The following is a 16,290-nucleotide window of genomic DNA, read 5'->3' on the forward strand; positions in this document are numbered from 1 at the left end:
TCCTATGGTTTCACTTACTTGTGGAACATAAGGAATGACACGGAGGACATGGGGAGATGGAGAGGAGAAATGAGTTGGGGGAAATCGGAGGGGGAGACAGATGAACCATGAGACTGTGAACTCTGAGAGACAAACTGAAGGTTTTGGAGGAGAGGGGAGTGGGAGGTTGGGTGAGCCCAGTAGTGGGTACTACGGAGGGCACGTATTGCATGGAGCACTAGGTGAGGTGCATAAACAATGAATTTTAGAACACTGAAAAGAAATTTTTAAAAAATGGGGGGGAAAAAAAAAAGAAGCAGTGTTAAACTCAAGTAGGAGAGCTTTGAGAGTGAAGAGTATACACGGGGCAGGGAAACGACTGCTGGAGTCCAGGCAGTGGGTGAGGTGGCTTGGAATGCATTCCCAGGAAGTTCTGATATGCTTCTCTGCTCTCTTACTCTCTCATTCGCATTCACCTTCTACTCCTATTAAGCACTGCAATCCTATGGAATATGTACCTCTAACCAAATTAGTACATATTACATTGCAAATTCTCAGTATGAAATACATTTTTTTACTAAACAGTAAAAACCTGAGCTAAGTGTCATCTCAGGAGTCACCTGTATAGAATTAGTAGTAGACCATTTCCCTTTCCTAATAGGTATACTAGGGGAAAATCTACATGGTCTTTTGTTTTTAGAGACAGCGAGTGTGGAGAGAGGGAGGGACTGAGGGGCAGAGAGAAAGAGAATCTTTAACAGGTTCCATGCCCAGTGTAGAGCCCAGTGCAGAGCCAGACACGGGCCAATCTTACATCCCTGAGATCGCAAACTGAGCCAAAATCAAGAGTTGGACACTTAACCTACTGAGCCACCCAGGCACTCCCACAATATTTTATTCTTTTACTGAAGGCTGGAACACTAAGAAGCACCAGGTTAAACTACCTTCAGTAATTTACCTCCTCCATACTTAACTCATAGGGCAGGTGATGTCTTATTCAACAATGACAGATTTTTTTTTAACCATTTTGTCTTAAAATTCTTATTTGTATTAACTAATTTTTATTTATTTTTATTTTTAAAAGATTTATGTATTTTGAGAGAGAGATGCGGTAGAGGGAGAGAATCTCAAGCAGACTCCCTGCTGAGTTGCAGAGTCAATGTGGGGCTCCATCCTACTATCCTGGCATCATGACCTGAGCAGAAACCAAGAGTTGGGTGTTCAACCAACTGAGTCACCCAGGCACCAGTTTTCAACTAATTTTTTAAAAAAAAGACTTAGCCTAACATTGTTCAGATACTATAAAGCTGTATTTAGTTTATATAGTATTTAGTGTATCCCAAATGCATAAATACTCTTAAAGAAACCATAATGTTCTTAACTGCTCTATCAAAAAGTTTACTTAGCTTCGAAGGTAAATTTTAATGCTTTCTATAGGAACATGTACTACTTTTGTAGTTAGAAGAAAGTGAAACTTTTCTTTTTTGGGGAAAAAAAGTTAATACTTACCCATGTGTCTAATATTGTGTGAAATAATTTTGCCTTTTGTAAGCGACATCACTTGAATGCTATTATCCCAGTGTCCAGCACTGAAAAGCAACTTCGCATCATGTGATACTATGAATAGCTTAGAAGTAATCTCCAGCCCTGGAGCAAAAGGACCATTCATGATACGCTGAGTTCTGTAAACACAATGAAATATTAGACTTTTCCTTAAAAGATCACTTAGGCTGATACCAATTATTTTTTAAATCTCTCTGAAAAAGAAAAACAATCTGTTCAACCATTCAATTTGAAATGTCCATAAATGAAAAACAACTTTCAGAAAATATATTAATAGTATTCATATTTTTTATTACATAAGATGGTACATAACAAATAGTCTCAAGGGTTAAGCTAAAGAAGTTGAGACTGGTGAAGGTGTGGAAAAGATTTAAGTCTTGCCTTTCAAAGCCAGGTTAGGAAGACTGTCAATTCTGTAAATGGTAGTATCAAACTATAAAGGACAAGATAAGGATATGACAGGATGAGGAAAGTTGGAAATCAACTGAAACCAGGAATCTACTCCACAGGCAGATAAATGTGTACCTAACAATACTCATAAAGATAATTTCTCACTCAAACGAAAGCAAGAATATGGGTTTTTATCTGCTTTCCTGTGAAATAAATACCTGTGAGGTCAGCCAATCTAGATTTTGCAGAGACACAATGAAATTATAAACAACCAATGAATCCTTGAATACTACACCAAAAACTAATGATGTACTATATGTTGGCTAACTGAACATAAAAAAAGAAGTTATTACACCTCAGTGTATACACAGAGAATGAGGGCCAATTCTGAAAGTTCAGCTCTAGAACTTTATTATTCAGTATTAATTTGCTGAGGGTATGCTTTGTGCCAAGCACAACAGTACTAAGTCCTACATGGGATAAGAAGGAAAAAAGACATCACTCCTAATAAACATACAGCTAATACAACTCGGAGTAAGGAAAACATTACTTGAATTTAAGATGTAACCTTTGGATATTTAAAAAGTTAACTAAGGTAATAAATAAATTTTAAAAAATCTAAAAGAAATAATAAAGTAAAATTAAACAAAATAAAAAATTAACTAAGGTAAATAATAAATTCTTATATAAAATATACAAGGCTTATTTATAAGTAAAATTATACAATAAAAATACAATCAAGCCTAAAAACTACTAATAATTACTTTTTTTAAAGATTTTATTTATTTGTCAGAGAGCAAGAGAGCGAGAGAGAGAGAGTGCCACAAGCATGGGGAGTGGCAGGCAGAGCAAGAAGCCTGATTCAAGACTCACTTCCACGACTCTGGGATCATGACCTGAGCTGAAGGCAGACGCTTAACTGACTGAGTCACCCAGGTATCCTAATTTCTGTTTCTATAATGGTATTATAAAAATTATTTTATCCTGAAGCCAGGAAGAGGGAAAAAGGGAAGAAAATCTACATGTCTACTATATTACTTTCAAAATGACACCAATCAATTTAGTTGTTTTTCCCAGCAATAAGGTACCAGGTGCACCTGTTTTGCTTTAAATATTCATTTACTTACTTTGGATTTGTTACAGTTTGATCTTTGATGAATGTAAAGTAATTGGAAATGTTTCTGTCATAAGGCAGCCATCCATGGGTTCCAACAATGTAATTCATGTTTACTGTTATCTGGTAAAGAACATATGAAGACAAAAATGAAATAAAAGATTAAAGAAAGCAGCACAAAATAATGGAATGTTCATATGATGTTAGCATTTACCATTTAAGGAATAATGTGGGATTGTGTACTTAAAGCACAAAAACTCATTAATTCTTTTTCTCTTTAAGATTTTATTTTTAGGGGGCGCCTGGGTGGCTCAGTGGATTAAGCCGCTGCCCTCGGCTCGGGTCATGATCTCAGGGTCCTGGGATCGAGTCCCGCATCGGGCTCTCTGCTCAGCAGGGAGCCTGCTTCCTCCTCTCTCTGCCTGCCTCTCTGCCTACTTGTGATCTCTCTCTCTGTCAAGTAAAAATAAAATCTTTAAAAAAAAAAAAAAATATTTTATTTTTAGGTAATCTCTATACCCAAAGTGGGGCTCAAACTCACAAGCCTGAAATCACATACTCTACTGACTGAGCCAACTAAGTGCCCTGCATAAAGCCTTAATAATAATAATTAATAAAGGGGCGCCTGGGTGGCTCAGTGGGTTAAAGCCTCTGCCTTCAGCTCAGGTCATAATCCCAGGGTCCTGGGATCGAGCCCCGCATCAGGCTCTCTGCTCAGCGGAGAGCCTGCTTCCTCCTCTCTCTCTGCCTGCCTCTCTGCCTACTTGTGACCTCTGTTTGTCAAATAAATAAATAAATAAATAAATCTTTAAAAAAATAATAATAATAATTAATAAAGTCTTAAAATGGAAAAATCTGTTTATTCTTATCTTTTAGTTTATCTTATATCTCATGGCCAGAAAAGTTGTTCAATTATCTCTCCTTTTTTTAAGATTTTTATTTATTTGAGAGACACAGAGGGAGAAAGAGCATGTTCAAGGGAGGGGCAAAGAGAGGGGGACAGACTCCCCCCCCCGAGTGGGGAGCCCACTGTGGGGCTCAATCCCAGGACCCTAAGGTCATGACCTGAGCCCAAGTCAGATGCTTAACCACTGAGCCACCCAAGGGCCTCTGTATCTTTCTTTTGTGAGATAATTTTTCTCCTCATTTCTCAAAGTTTACTAACATCTATTAGTTGGCATTTGGAAGAAATTAAAAGTTATTAAAAGAAATTAAGAAGCTCTCTCTTAGTGATAGTCATAGTGAATATTCTTTTTTTTTTTTTAAGATTTATTTATTTGAAAGACCGAGAGAATAGGTGAGCACAGGGAAGAGGGGCAGAGTGAGAGAGAGAATCCCAAGCGGACTCCCCTCTGAGCACCGAGCCTAACACAGGACTTTATCTCACAACCCTGAGATCATGACCTGAGCCAAAATCAAGAGTCAGAGGCTTAAGCAATTGAGCCACCCAGGTGTCCCTTATAGTGAATAATGAAAAGCCCCCCCATTATAAAACAGATTACAAAGAAGATATAACTTAAAGAAATACAGGTATTAAAGGTGAAAATGACAAGAATTCTACCACTGAAAGGCACTTTTTTTGGAGTATGTCTTTCTAGACTTCCTTTCATAAGCAAACACACAATATACATACTTAGAAAAATAGGTTTAATTCTGGAATCTCTACTGTTCCCTGTGCTATACTCCTGTCTTATAATTTGTATATGACCGAATGTGAATAAGATAGTCCATGTACCTGCGGCCCAGATCCCTTGCTTGCTAGCTCTGCAACTATGAGCAAATTATATTTGAGTTTTAATTTCTCATCTGTACAAGAGAAATAATAATAGTGCCTATCTCACAGGATTGTTGGTGGATTAAATTACAAAATTCATATAAAGCACTCACTAACACGTTCTGAGTGTATATACTTTAATCAATTTTGTATTACTTCTCATTTTCATTCTTTTACTGCCTTATAATATATTATAATAGATGATATTATATTGTATTTTTTTCTTGTACAAAATTTTCTGGTATTTTCAGATATTTATTATTCCAAATAAACTTTAGAATTACAGTTAACTTGAATAACGCTATGAAACTAGAAGTCAACTTCAATGAAAAAATCTGCAAAGACCACAAATACATGGGGTTAAATAGCAGGCACTTAAACAATAAATGGGTCAACCAAGAAATAAAAGAAATAAAATATATAGAAAGAAATGAAAATGAAAACACAACAGTCTGCCTTTGGGATGCAGCAAAAGTGGTCCTAAGAGGGAAGTATATAGCAATAGAGGCCTACCTCAAAAAGCAAGGAAAATCTCAAATAATCTAACCTTATACCTAAAGGAGCTAGAAAAAGAACAGCAAATGAAGCCTAAAGTAATAAATGATAAACTCCTAATACTACTAATACTACTACTAATAATACAACAGATCAATGAAACCAGGAGCTAGTCATTTGAAAAAAATAATACAACTGATAAACCTGTAGACTCAATCGAAAGAAAAGAGGTGTGCCTGGGTGGTTCACTCTGTTAAATCTCCAACCCTTGGTTTGGGCCCGGGTCGTGACCTCAGGGTTGTGAGATCAAGCCCCATATCAGGCTCCCCACTCAGTGGGGAGTCTGCTGGAGAGGCTCTCCCTTTCCCTCGATCCCTCCCTTTCTCACTTGCTCTAAAATAATAAATAAATCTTAAAAAAAAAAGAGAGAGAGAGAGAGAGAGAGAAAGGAAGTACCCAAATAAAATCATAAATGAGAGGGGAAAGAATAACCACCAACACCACAGAAATACAATTATAAGAGAATATTATGCCAACAAATTGCACAACCTGAAAGAAACACGTAACACACAGAAACACATGTCCCCAAAACACATAAATTGCCAAAGCTGAAACAGGAAGAAATAGAATTTGAATGACCAATAACCAACACTAATTTATTTTTATTTTATTTTAATTTGGTTTAAAAAAATTTTTTTTAAAGATTTTTATTTGACAGAGAGATAGAACACAAGTAGGCAGAGCAGCAGGGAGAGGGAGAAGCAGGCTCCCGGTCTAGCCTGGAGACTGATATGGGGCTTGATCCCAGGACCCTGGGATTATGACCTGAGCAGAAGGCAGCCGCTTAACTGACTGAGCCACCCAGGCACCCTGTCCAGCACTAATTTAAAGGGATACACATACCCCAATATTTATAGCATTACTACAATAGCCAAATTATGGAAACAGCCCAAGTGTCTATCAACTGATCAATGGCTAAAGATGTGGTCTGCCTGTCTATCTATACATAATGGAATACTACTCAGCCATAAAAAGGAATAAAATCTTGCTATTTGCAATGACATGGATGGAGCTAGAGAGTATTATGCTAAGCAAAATTAGTCAGTCAAAAACAAATACCATATGATTTTACTCACATGTAGAATTTAATAAAGAAAACAAATGAGCAAATAGGAAAAAGACAGAGAGAGAGAGGCAAACCAAGAAACACACTTTTACCAGAAGGGGGATGGGAGGGGAGATGGGTTAAACAGGTAAGGGGGGGCGGCTGTTAAGGAGGGCACCTGTTGTGATGAGCACCAGGTGACGTATGGAAGTGCTGAATCACTGTATTGTATACCTGAACCTAGTATTACACTGTATGTTAACTAACTGGAATTTAAATGAAAAGTTAAAAAAAAAACCAAAACAACTATTTCTGGTTCTAAAAACAGACCAAAAGCAAGTAATAAATTGAGACATATTTATTGAAATAAAAAAAAGGAATTACAGTTAAGTAATTGAAATAAAAGCTGTGTATCTAGAAGAGATGTATTTTAAAAAGATTTATTTGTTTATTTTAGAGAGAGCATGAGCAGGAGGGGCAGAGGGAGAGAGAGAGAGACTCTCAAGCAGACTCCATGCTGAGCATGGAGCCCTAGGTTAGGCTCCACCGTAGGACCCTGAGATCATGACCTGAGATGAAACCAAGAGCTGAATGCTTAACGGACGGTGCCTCTCAGGTGTCCTCAGAAAATACATTTTCATATTTGATCAAAATAATTTCATAAAAATCTTCTTTATAATTTTTAAGAAGTCTTTAAAAATTCATTTTCTCCATTTTTTTGGTAAGTTTTCTGTAATGTATTTTGTAAGTATTTTGTAATGTATTTTTTGTAAGTTTTTTATAATGTATTTTGATGTAGCAGTGTGAAAAAAAAAAAAGCCAACTTACCAATAACTCAGGACTGCCTTGAGACATAAAAGAACGAGACTGATTTTTGGGGACAACGGCCTTTATTAGTGGGACGCCATCACTAATTCCCTATAGAATAAAGACAGAGGCTTAGTGGCTAGTTCTGCTTATCTTTATTAGGTTTAAGTTACTGAAAACTTCTATTTCTTTAAACAAGAATGAACCCTGTGAGACAGCATTTTACTCTATCAAAACGTACCATTTAATTAAAATGTAGAAAAGGAGAATCATTATGCTGTACACTTGAAACTAATGTAACAGTGTGTGTCAAATAATACTTTTTTAAAAAGCCTAAAAAATGTAGGAAAGGAACTTTGTACCATGTTTGTTGAGTGGCATACTTCAAACTTCTAAAACCCTTAATTTTCTTGTATTTTACTCTGCTGTGAAAGAGAAATGCAGATTTCAAGGAGCATCAACCATTTAACATAGCCAATGATTTCAAATCTTTCCTTTTCCCTTGCCATGTGGCATGAATATAAAGTAGAAAATGTAGACCATATAAGAGCATATTGCCAAGTCAAATACAATAAGTGGTTATATTTTTATAGAAGTTCTTTTTGGGTTTAACTTTCAAAACATAGATCTATCCCATTAAGTGAGAAAATCCTGAATGATGGAACAATAGTACCAGAAAATCAAGTCCTTAGAAAATATCTGCCATTATCTCATTACAACATGAAAGAGAAGAGTGATTTGAACTAAGTTTTTTGATGTAACAGTAGTTCATAAATTATACTTCACATTTATTAGATAAATTATAACCTAACATTATTGGGTATATGCTATATGTCAGGTATTATTCTAAGATACTTACATGAATTAAATAAAGAATTATAAACCATACAAAATTAGTCCCTATCTCTTCTCTTCACTCTGTGAATCATGAGAACAACTTACATTTGCATAGCATAAATGAACATGGTGTTTGAAGAAATCCATTTATTAGGCCTTTGCTTTCACTGCTACCTCTGTTTTCTTTACCATTTTAGCAACTAGGAAGAGATAACTACAGACAGGCCTTCTCTTTTCATAGGAATGAGGTGGGAAATAGCTCCCCCTACAATGATGAACAGGGATTAACAAATTACTAGCACCCAAGGATATTTATTGCATTCTTTGTCCTGCTCCAGATACTGGTCCTGGGGATAACTACCCTGTGATATGTTGGGTTCAAAGGGTTCAAATGTCACTGGATCTGCAGATGGAACTTGGAATGTATTATTCTATAAAAACAAGGTCACAAATTATTAGACATGATGAAATAATTTTATCACCATTGTATAATATAGTATAACATGTGCATCAGATTATGTGTTCAATAATGGGTTGTCTATGTGCAGTGAAAAGTTATCATAGCAGGCTCGAAACAGTCTCCTTAGAACGGCCTGCCTTTAAGGTTGGCCCCTGGCTTGCATCTGGGAACTTGGTGGTCAGAGCTCCTTACACTGATACAAAACTTGTCCTCAAGGATAAAAGCAGCTTGTTTTTCATAGATTAATTGTGCAAACAACAAGGTTTATGCTGAAGACCCTATTTTCTCCTGGGAACCTGGAATTTTGGCATGGACAAGGCACATGTGACCAGCCCCTAATAAAAACCCTGAGTGTTGAGTCTCTAATGAGCTTCCCTGGTAGACAAACACGTGTTTTCACATTTCATTACTGGGAAAAATAAGCATGTCCTATGTGACTGTCCTAGGAGAGGATTCTTGGATACTTGCCCCTGATTTCCTCTATACTCTACCCCATGTGCCTTTGTCCTTTGCTGATGTTGTTTTGTATCCTTTCACTGTAATAAATTTTAGTTGAGTACAACTATATGTTGAATACCCTGAGTCCTTCCAGCAAATCATCAAACCTGAGGATGGTCTTAGGGTCCCAGAACACATCCAGGAATTAGTCATCTTTTCTTTTTTCTTTCTTTTTAAAAGTTAAGCTCTATGTCTAACATGGGTCTTGAACTCATGATCCCAAGATCAAGAGTCACATACTTTACTGACTTAGTCAGACAGGGGCCCCAAAATAGTCATCATTTCTAAGCACTGTTTCTATGTATGCCAAGTTCCAGGCAACTGACTTAGATACTCTGGGAAAACAACTGATTCTGGAGAGTTTGTATTGTTAAACACTAAATAACCATATCTCACTAAACATGACTCTAGGAAAGGAGGGGCAAGAATTAATTATGAAGCGTTTTTACCATGGGAAAACATTTAAAGTACTATAGAGTTTAGTACAACATGATTCATTTGAATAAAACCCAATATAAAGCTAACTATAATAGAAACTTTATAAAATTTTTTAACACCAAATTATTTAAAAATTCTATAATGATTTCCCATGCTAGTGAACCTAAGAAACACATTATAATGATGTTCTAAGGCAGGATTTGACAAATGGCCTATGGTACAAGTCCAACCTACCACCCATTTTATAGGCTGTGGGTAAGCAAAGAATGGTTTTTACATTTTAAAATGGTTGTATTTTAAGTGGTTACATAAGTACCTATATAACATTCTTGATTTTACCTTTTGACTACAGAGTTGAAAATATTTATTATCTGGCCCTTTAAGAAAAGTTTTCCAATGTCTATTGTATTGTGTGAGAACTACTGCTTTTTTCACACATTTCCAAACTATTCTTAATAACTTTTTATCATCATTTTTCTTCTTGCCAAGAATAATGTCTTAACCAAATTCATAGGTACAAATGCATTTCATATTTACACTGTGAACAAAAATTCAGCACGTATATAAACAATTGAATTTAAAGTACTCTTTCAATTATAGTAACAACTATCCTGTTTTACTTGATTATTCCTTCTGATATTAGCAATTAACAATCTGACTTATTGGGACATATTTTATAAATGAGCAGACATTATAATTAGGAGTTATTTTACACTCTATGTATCATTTCAGCTGTCACGAAAAGCAATTTAAATCAAATTATTTATTCTTCGTTGTCTGGAAAATGTGAAGTAGAAGACAGCAAGCCAAGAAAAATAGGTCTCACTACCACTCAGCAGCAAACAAAAACTTTCAGCAAGATTGTTTTAAAAACCAAGAATATATTATTGCAATATTACTTACTATTTTGGATTAAATATTATGACTCCCCTCCTTTTGAGAATAAAAGGAGCACTGATTGGTGTATAGAATTCACAGAGAAAATACTTTGATATTACCAAGTTGGATATTACCTCTATAAAGAATGACTTGAGTTCGGAGAGATGTTGAAATACATTTAGGGTTGAAGTGTCTGTTTTGGTCTGCTTCTGCACTGCTTCTTCTGCTGACAATCTAGGAGGATGTGGTTCCTTCAAAATAATTTTAAGAAAAAATAACTCCATAACTATATTAAGACATCTCTCACTGTATTCCTGCACACATACTGGGCTCTTGCTACAATGGATTACACACCATGAACTGTTGACAAATTCTAGGCCACTGTTCAGACTACTCCTTCAGCAGAGTTTTTATGCTGCTCATTTCTAGAGAAACCCTACTTCTACTTTAAAGTTTTTCTTACTGATGTCCGTCTTGAATTTCTAAGCCAGAATTGACAATTCTTTTATTATTTTTACTAGCACACTGTTTTGTTTAGTATTTTATTTAGTAATTATTTCTGTGTTGGATCATGTAGTTGTTTATGATCTATCTTTTCCAACTAGGCAAAGGGTATCTTTTTAAAGATTTTTAAAATAATTTTTAAGTAATTTTTAAGTAATCTCTACACTCAATATGGGGCTTGAACGCACAATCCCGAGATCAAGAGGTGCACACTCCACTGACTGAGCTAGTCAGGTACCCTTAGGCAAAGGTATTTTAAAACCAGAAAACAAATCTTACTCATTTTTGAATTTTCGATACCTAGAATAGTGTATTGAGTGTGATAGATGCTTAATAAATATTTGGTAAAATTAAATGAATCATTCAAAAGTCAAAATTCATATGGGTAAATCCTTATTTCCTGAAATAAAAATCAAAATGTCAATACTATCAAAATCAAATTATAAATATTGCTGCAATCATTTTCAAATAAAATATTCTTCCTTAACTTTAATGTCAGCAACACAGAACAGTGTTACCTTTATTAAATTAGAAGTAAATGGCAAATCAAATTAATAAGCAAAAAGCATAATTAAAATATAGAACAGAATTCCATCTAAAGGGGATTTTTCTATATCACAAAATATTAAATGACAGAAAATAATATGACAGCTATAAGTACTTCGATATTTAGCTCTCAATCCATATGAGTACAATTCACTTTATTTTAAATCAAAGGCTGTCTGGAAGTTAAGATGGTGGAGGAGTCTAGAGGGATTTAAGTTTGTCTCAGCCCTCAAATACAACTAGATAGTTATCAAATCATTCTGAACACCCAAGAAATCAACTGGAGATCTGAGAAAAGAAATGCTGTAAGTCTAAAAGTAGAAAAGCAACCACTGTTTGGAAGGTAGGAGGTACAGAGACTTGCATCCAGTGTGAGCGTGGAGGATACAGCCATGGGGAGGGGCCTACTTAAGGAGGCTACCACAAAGCATCATAAGCAGCTGAGTGCAAAATCAGAACTTTTGGAAGACTGCTCCTGCAGTGAGGGACATGCCTGGCTTAAAGGTGCTCAGATGGTGAAGTGGGGCAGAATCCCAGGTGTGACAGCATGATCTGAGGATCCCTGGGGTCACAAGAAGAACGGGTGGCACCTAAGGGTGGGAGAGTTCCCAGGTACAGGAGCGTAGAAGCCAGCTGACAACAGTGAGTCTAAGTGCCAGCTTTCTGCTCTGTGTTGCCATAAGCTGATCCCCTGCGTGATCAAGCGACTGCTTTCCTGAGACAGGTTTCCCAAATGGCAGAAGCGGGGCAAGACCATCTCTGGGAGGAATAGGGCGGGTCCAAACCGTGGGAGTCCCTAAACTTTGGAATTTTGAAATTCAGTCAGATGCTAGGGATAAAAAAGCTTGGACGTGGAGAGGGTGAACACAGAGTTCTGACAGAAATGCGGGAGACAAGAGTGAATGAGTGCTTTTCTGTGAGGGCTCACTGAAGAGTGGGGGGCACACATTTTCAGCTTGGGGGGCTAGAAAACAGAGTCCTGCCATATTCATCCTGCCTGTCAGTGCTGAAGTCCTCAGGGAGCAAAAGAGAGCCACCTAGTGGAGTCTGCAGCCGCTTACACTAGCCCCTGCCTCCCTTGCAATGCAGGTACATTTCCACTACAGCAAGTCCACCTGAGAATGAGCATAATGGGGCCCCTCTCCCAGAAGACCAGCACAAACAACTCTCCTGTACCAAGTCTACTGATCATAAAGGGCTGAAAAACTTCAGCTCTAGGGGAAAACAGTAGCTAATATTCTTTGTATTTTTATTCTTTAGTTTTTCATTATCATTTTTTGTTATTTTCCTATTTTTTTCCAATTCTTTTTTAAATGTTTACTTTCATAAACACTATATAGATGTTTTATTTTTTGTTTCTTTTCATTGTGTGTGTGTGTATAATTTTCTTATTTTGGGATCTAGTTTATTTTCTTTTTAATATTTATTTGAGAGAAAGAGTACAAGAGAGATCATGAGTAAGGGGGAAGGGCAGAAAGAGAAGCAGACTCCCCAGTGAGCAAGAGCCTGATGTGGGACTCAATCCCAGGGTCCTGGAATCATGACCTGAGCTGAAGACAGATGCTTAACCAAATGAACCACCCACATGCCTGGGATCTAGTTTCTTTTAACAAGCAGACTAAAACACATCCAGGATTTAGTTCTTTTCTGTTGATATTGTTGTTTTTCTTTTTCTTTTCTTTTCTGGACAAAATGACAAGACAGAGAAATTCACCCCAAAAGAAAGAAGGTGGGGTAGTATTCACAGTCAGGAATTTAATCAATACAGATATACGTAAAATGTCTGAACTAGAATTTAAAACGACAATTATAAAGATGCTAGCTGGGCATGAAAAAAGTAGAGAAGACCCTAGAGAATCCTTTATTATAGAGATAAAAACTAAAATCTAGTCAGTTTAAAATTAAAAACCCTATAACTGAGATACAGACCCAAGTAGAGGCCATAAAAACAAGCATGAACAAAGCAGAAGAGTGAATCAGTGATACGGAAGATAGAATTATAGAAAGTAATGAATGTGAAAAGGAGAGGGGAATAAAACTATTAAAGCATGAAGGTAGACTTAGGGAACTCAGCAATTCCAAAAAGTGAAATAATATCCATATTATAGGAGTCCCAGAAGAAGAGCAGGCAAAATGGGGACAGAAGGTTTATTTGAACAAATCATGGCAGAGAACTTTCTGAACATGGGGAAGGAAACATACACTCAAGTCCAAGAGGCACAGAGAACTCCCTACAAAAGCAACAAAAATAGGTCAACACCATGACATGTTAATAGTGAAACTTACAAATTACAAAGATAAAGAGAAAATCCTGAAAGCAGCTTGGGACAAGAGGTCCTTAACCTACAACAGCAGACATGTAAGGCTGGCAGCTGACCTGTCATAGAGACCTGGTAGGTCAGAAAGGACTGGCATAATGTATTCAATGAGCTAAATGGGAAAAATATGCACCCAAGAATACTTTATCCAGTAAGGCTGTAATTCAGAAGAGAAGGAGAGATAAACAGCTTCCAAGACAAATAAAAACTAAAGGAACAGTGAACAGTAAAGCAACCCTGATGAAAGGGGGCCCATATGAGCAAAAGAGATACCAAAAGTAACAATGACCAGAAAAGAACGTAGACAATCTACAGGAATAGTGATTTTACAAGTAATACAGTAATACTAAATTCGTATCTTTCAGTAATTACTCTGAATGTAAATGGACTAAATAATCAAAAGACATAGGGTATAAGAATGGACAGAAAAATAAGACCTATGGATATGCTGCTTAAAAGAGACTAATTTCAGACCAAGGACACCTCCAGATTGAAAGTGAGGGTATCTCCACCATTTATTATGCTAAGGGACATCAAAAGAAAGCTGAAGTGACCATCCTTATATCAGACAAACTATGCTTCAAATTAAAGACTGCAATATGAGATGGAAAAGGACACTATATCAAAATAAGGAATCGATTCAACCAGAAGATCTAACATTTGTAAATACTTATGCCCCTAACTTGGAAGCAGCCAAATATATAAATCAATTAATAACAACCTTAAGGAAAGTCATTGATAACAATACAATAACAGTAGGGGACTTTAACACCCCACTCACAGCAATGAACAGATCATCTAAGCCGAAGATTAACAAGGAAACAAGGGCTTTAAATGACACACTGGACCAGATGGACTTCACAGATATATTCAGAGCATTTCATCCTAAAGCAGCAGAATACACACTTTTTTTAGAATGCACATGGAACATTCTCCAGAATAGATCACATACTGAGTCACAAATCAGGACTTGACCAGTACAAAAAAGACTGAGATCATACTATGCTATTTTCAGACCACAATGCTATTAAGCTTGAAGTCAACCACAAGAAAAAAATTTGAAAGGGCCACAAATACATGGAGGTTAAAGAGCATCATACTAAAGAATGAATGGGTCCAGAAGAAATTAAAGAAGAATTTAAAAAAATATAGGGAAGCAAATGAAAATGAAAACATGATAGTTCACAACCTTTGGGATACAGCAAAGGTGGTCCAGAATGAAGTATATACCAATATAGGTATACCTCAATATATAACAATACAGGCCTTCCTCAAGAAGCAAGAAAAGGCTCAGATACACAGCCTAACCTTACATCAAAAAGAAGCTAGAGAAGGAACAGCAAATAAAGCCTAAATCTACCAGGAGAAGAGAATAAATAAAGATCAGAACAGAAATCAATGAAATAGAAGCCAAAAGAACAGTAGAACAGATCAATGAAACTAGGAGCTGGTTCTTTGAAAGAAGAAGATTGATAAATCCCTGGCCAGACTTATCAAAAAGAAAAGAGACAGGACCCAAATAAATACAATCATGAATGAAAGAGGAGAGATCACAACCAACGCCAAAGAAACACAAACAATTATAAGAGAATATTATGATCAATTATATGCCAACAAATTAGGCAATCTGAGACATGGATAAATTCCTAGAAATATACAAACTATCAAAACTGAAACAGGAGTAAATATAAAACCTAACAGACCTATAACCTGCAAAGAAATTGAATCAGTAATCAAAAATCTCCCAACAAACAAAAGTCCAGGGCCGGATGGTTTGCTCAGGGGAATTCTACCAAACATTTGAAGACTTAATAATTCTTCTTCTGAAACTTCCAAAAATTAGAAATGAAAGAAAAATTTCCAAACTCATTCTCTGAGGCCAGTATTACCTTGATCCCTAAACCAAAGACCCCACCAAAAAGGAGAACCAAAGGCCAATATCCTGATGAACATGGATGCAAAAATTCTCAACAAGAGACTAGCTAACAGGATCCAGTAGTACATTAAAAGAATAATTCATCATGACCAAGTGGAATTTATTCCTGGGCTGCACAAGTGGTTCAACATCTGCAAATCAATGAACATGATATACTGTATTAATAAAATAAAGGATAAGAACCACACAAGCCTCTCAATATATGCAGAAAAAACATTTGACAAAATATACAATCTTTTCTTGATTAAAAATCCTCCACAATGTAGGGATAGAGGGAACATATCTCAACATAATAAAGGCCATACACGAAAGACCCACAGTGACTATCATTCACAATGGGAAAAACAGAGAGCTTTTCTTTTATGGCCAGGAACACAAAAGGAAATGTCCACTTTCATCACTGTTGTTCAACATGGTACTGGAAGTCCTAGCCTCGGCAATCGGAAAATAAAAAGAAATTAAAGGCATCCAAATCAGTAAGGAAGAAGTCACACTTTGACTATTTGCAGATGACATGATACTCTATGTGGAAAACCTGAAAGACTCCACCAAAACGTTGCTAGAACTGATATAGGAATTCAGAAAATTCCAAGATATAAAAATCAACACACAGAAGTCTGTGGTATTTCTACAGACTAACAGTGAAG

The 16,290-nt window shown here is 36.2% G+C and overlaps 1 protein-coding gene across 13 annotated transcripts in view; it reads right to left on the reverse strand.

The window, feature by feature from the left end:
• Positions 1 to 16,290, reverse strand: part of NBEAL1 (neurobeachin like 1) — a 206,804-nt gene that overhangs the window by 17,749 nt on the left and 172,765 nt on the right. For all 13 annotated transcript variants that reach the window (XM_082688842.1, XM_082688836.1, XM_082688834.1 and 10 more), the window contains 4 exons: positions 10,474 to 10,590; positions 7,249 to 7,338; positions 3,060 to 3,169; positions 1,489 to 1,661 (listed from right to left, as the gene is read on the reverse strand). In XM_082688842.1, the coding sequence (XP_082544968.1) occupies positions 1,489 to 1,661; positions 3,060 to 3,169; positions 7,249 to 7,338; positions 10,474 to 10,590 (490 nt within the window). The remainder of the gene's footprint in view (positions 1 to 1,488; positions 1,662 to 3,059; positions 3,170 to 7,248; positions 7,339 to 10,473; positions 10,591 to 16,290) is intronic.

The sequence above is a fragment of the Mustela nivalis genome (assembly GCF_964662115.1).
Source record: "Mustela nivalis genome assembly, chromosome: 11".
Classification (NCBI taxonomy): Eukaryota; Metazoa; Chordata; class Mammalia; order Carnivora; family Mustelidae; genus Mustela; species Mustela nivalis.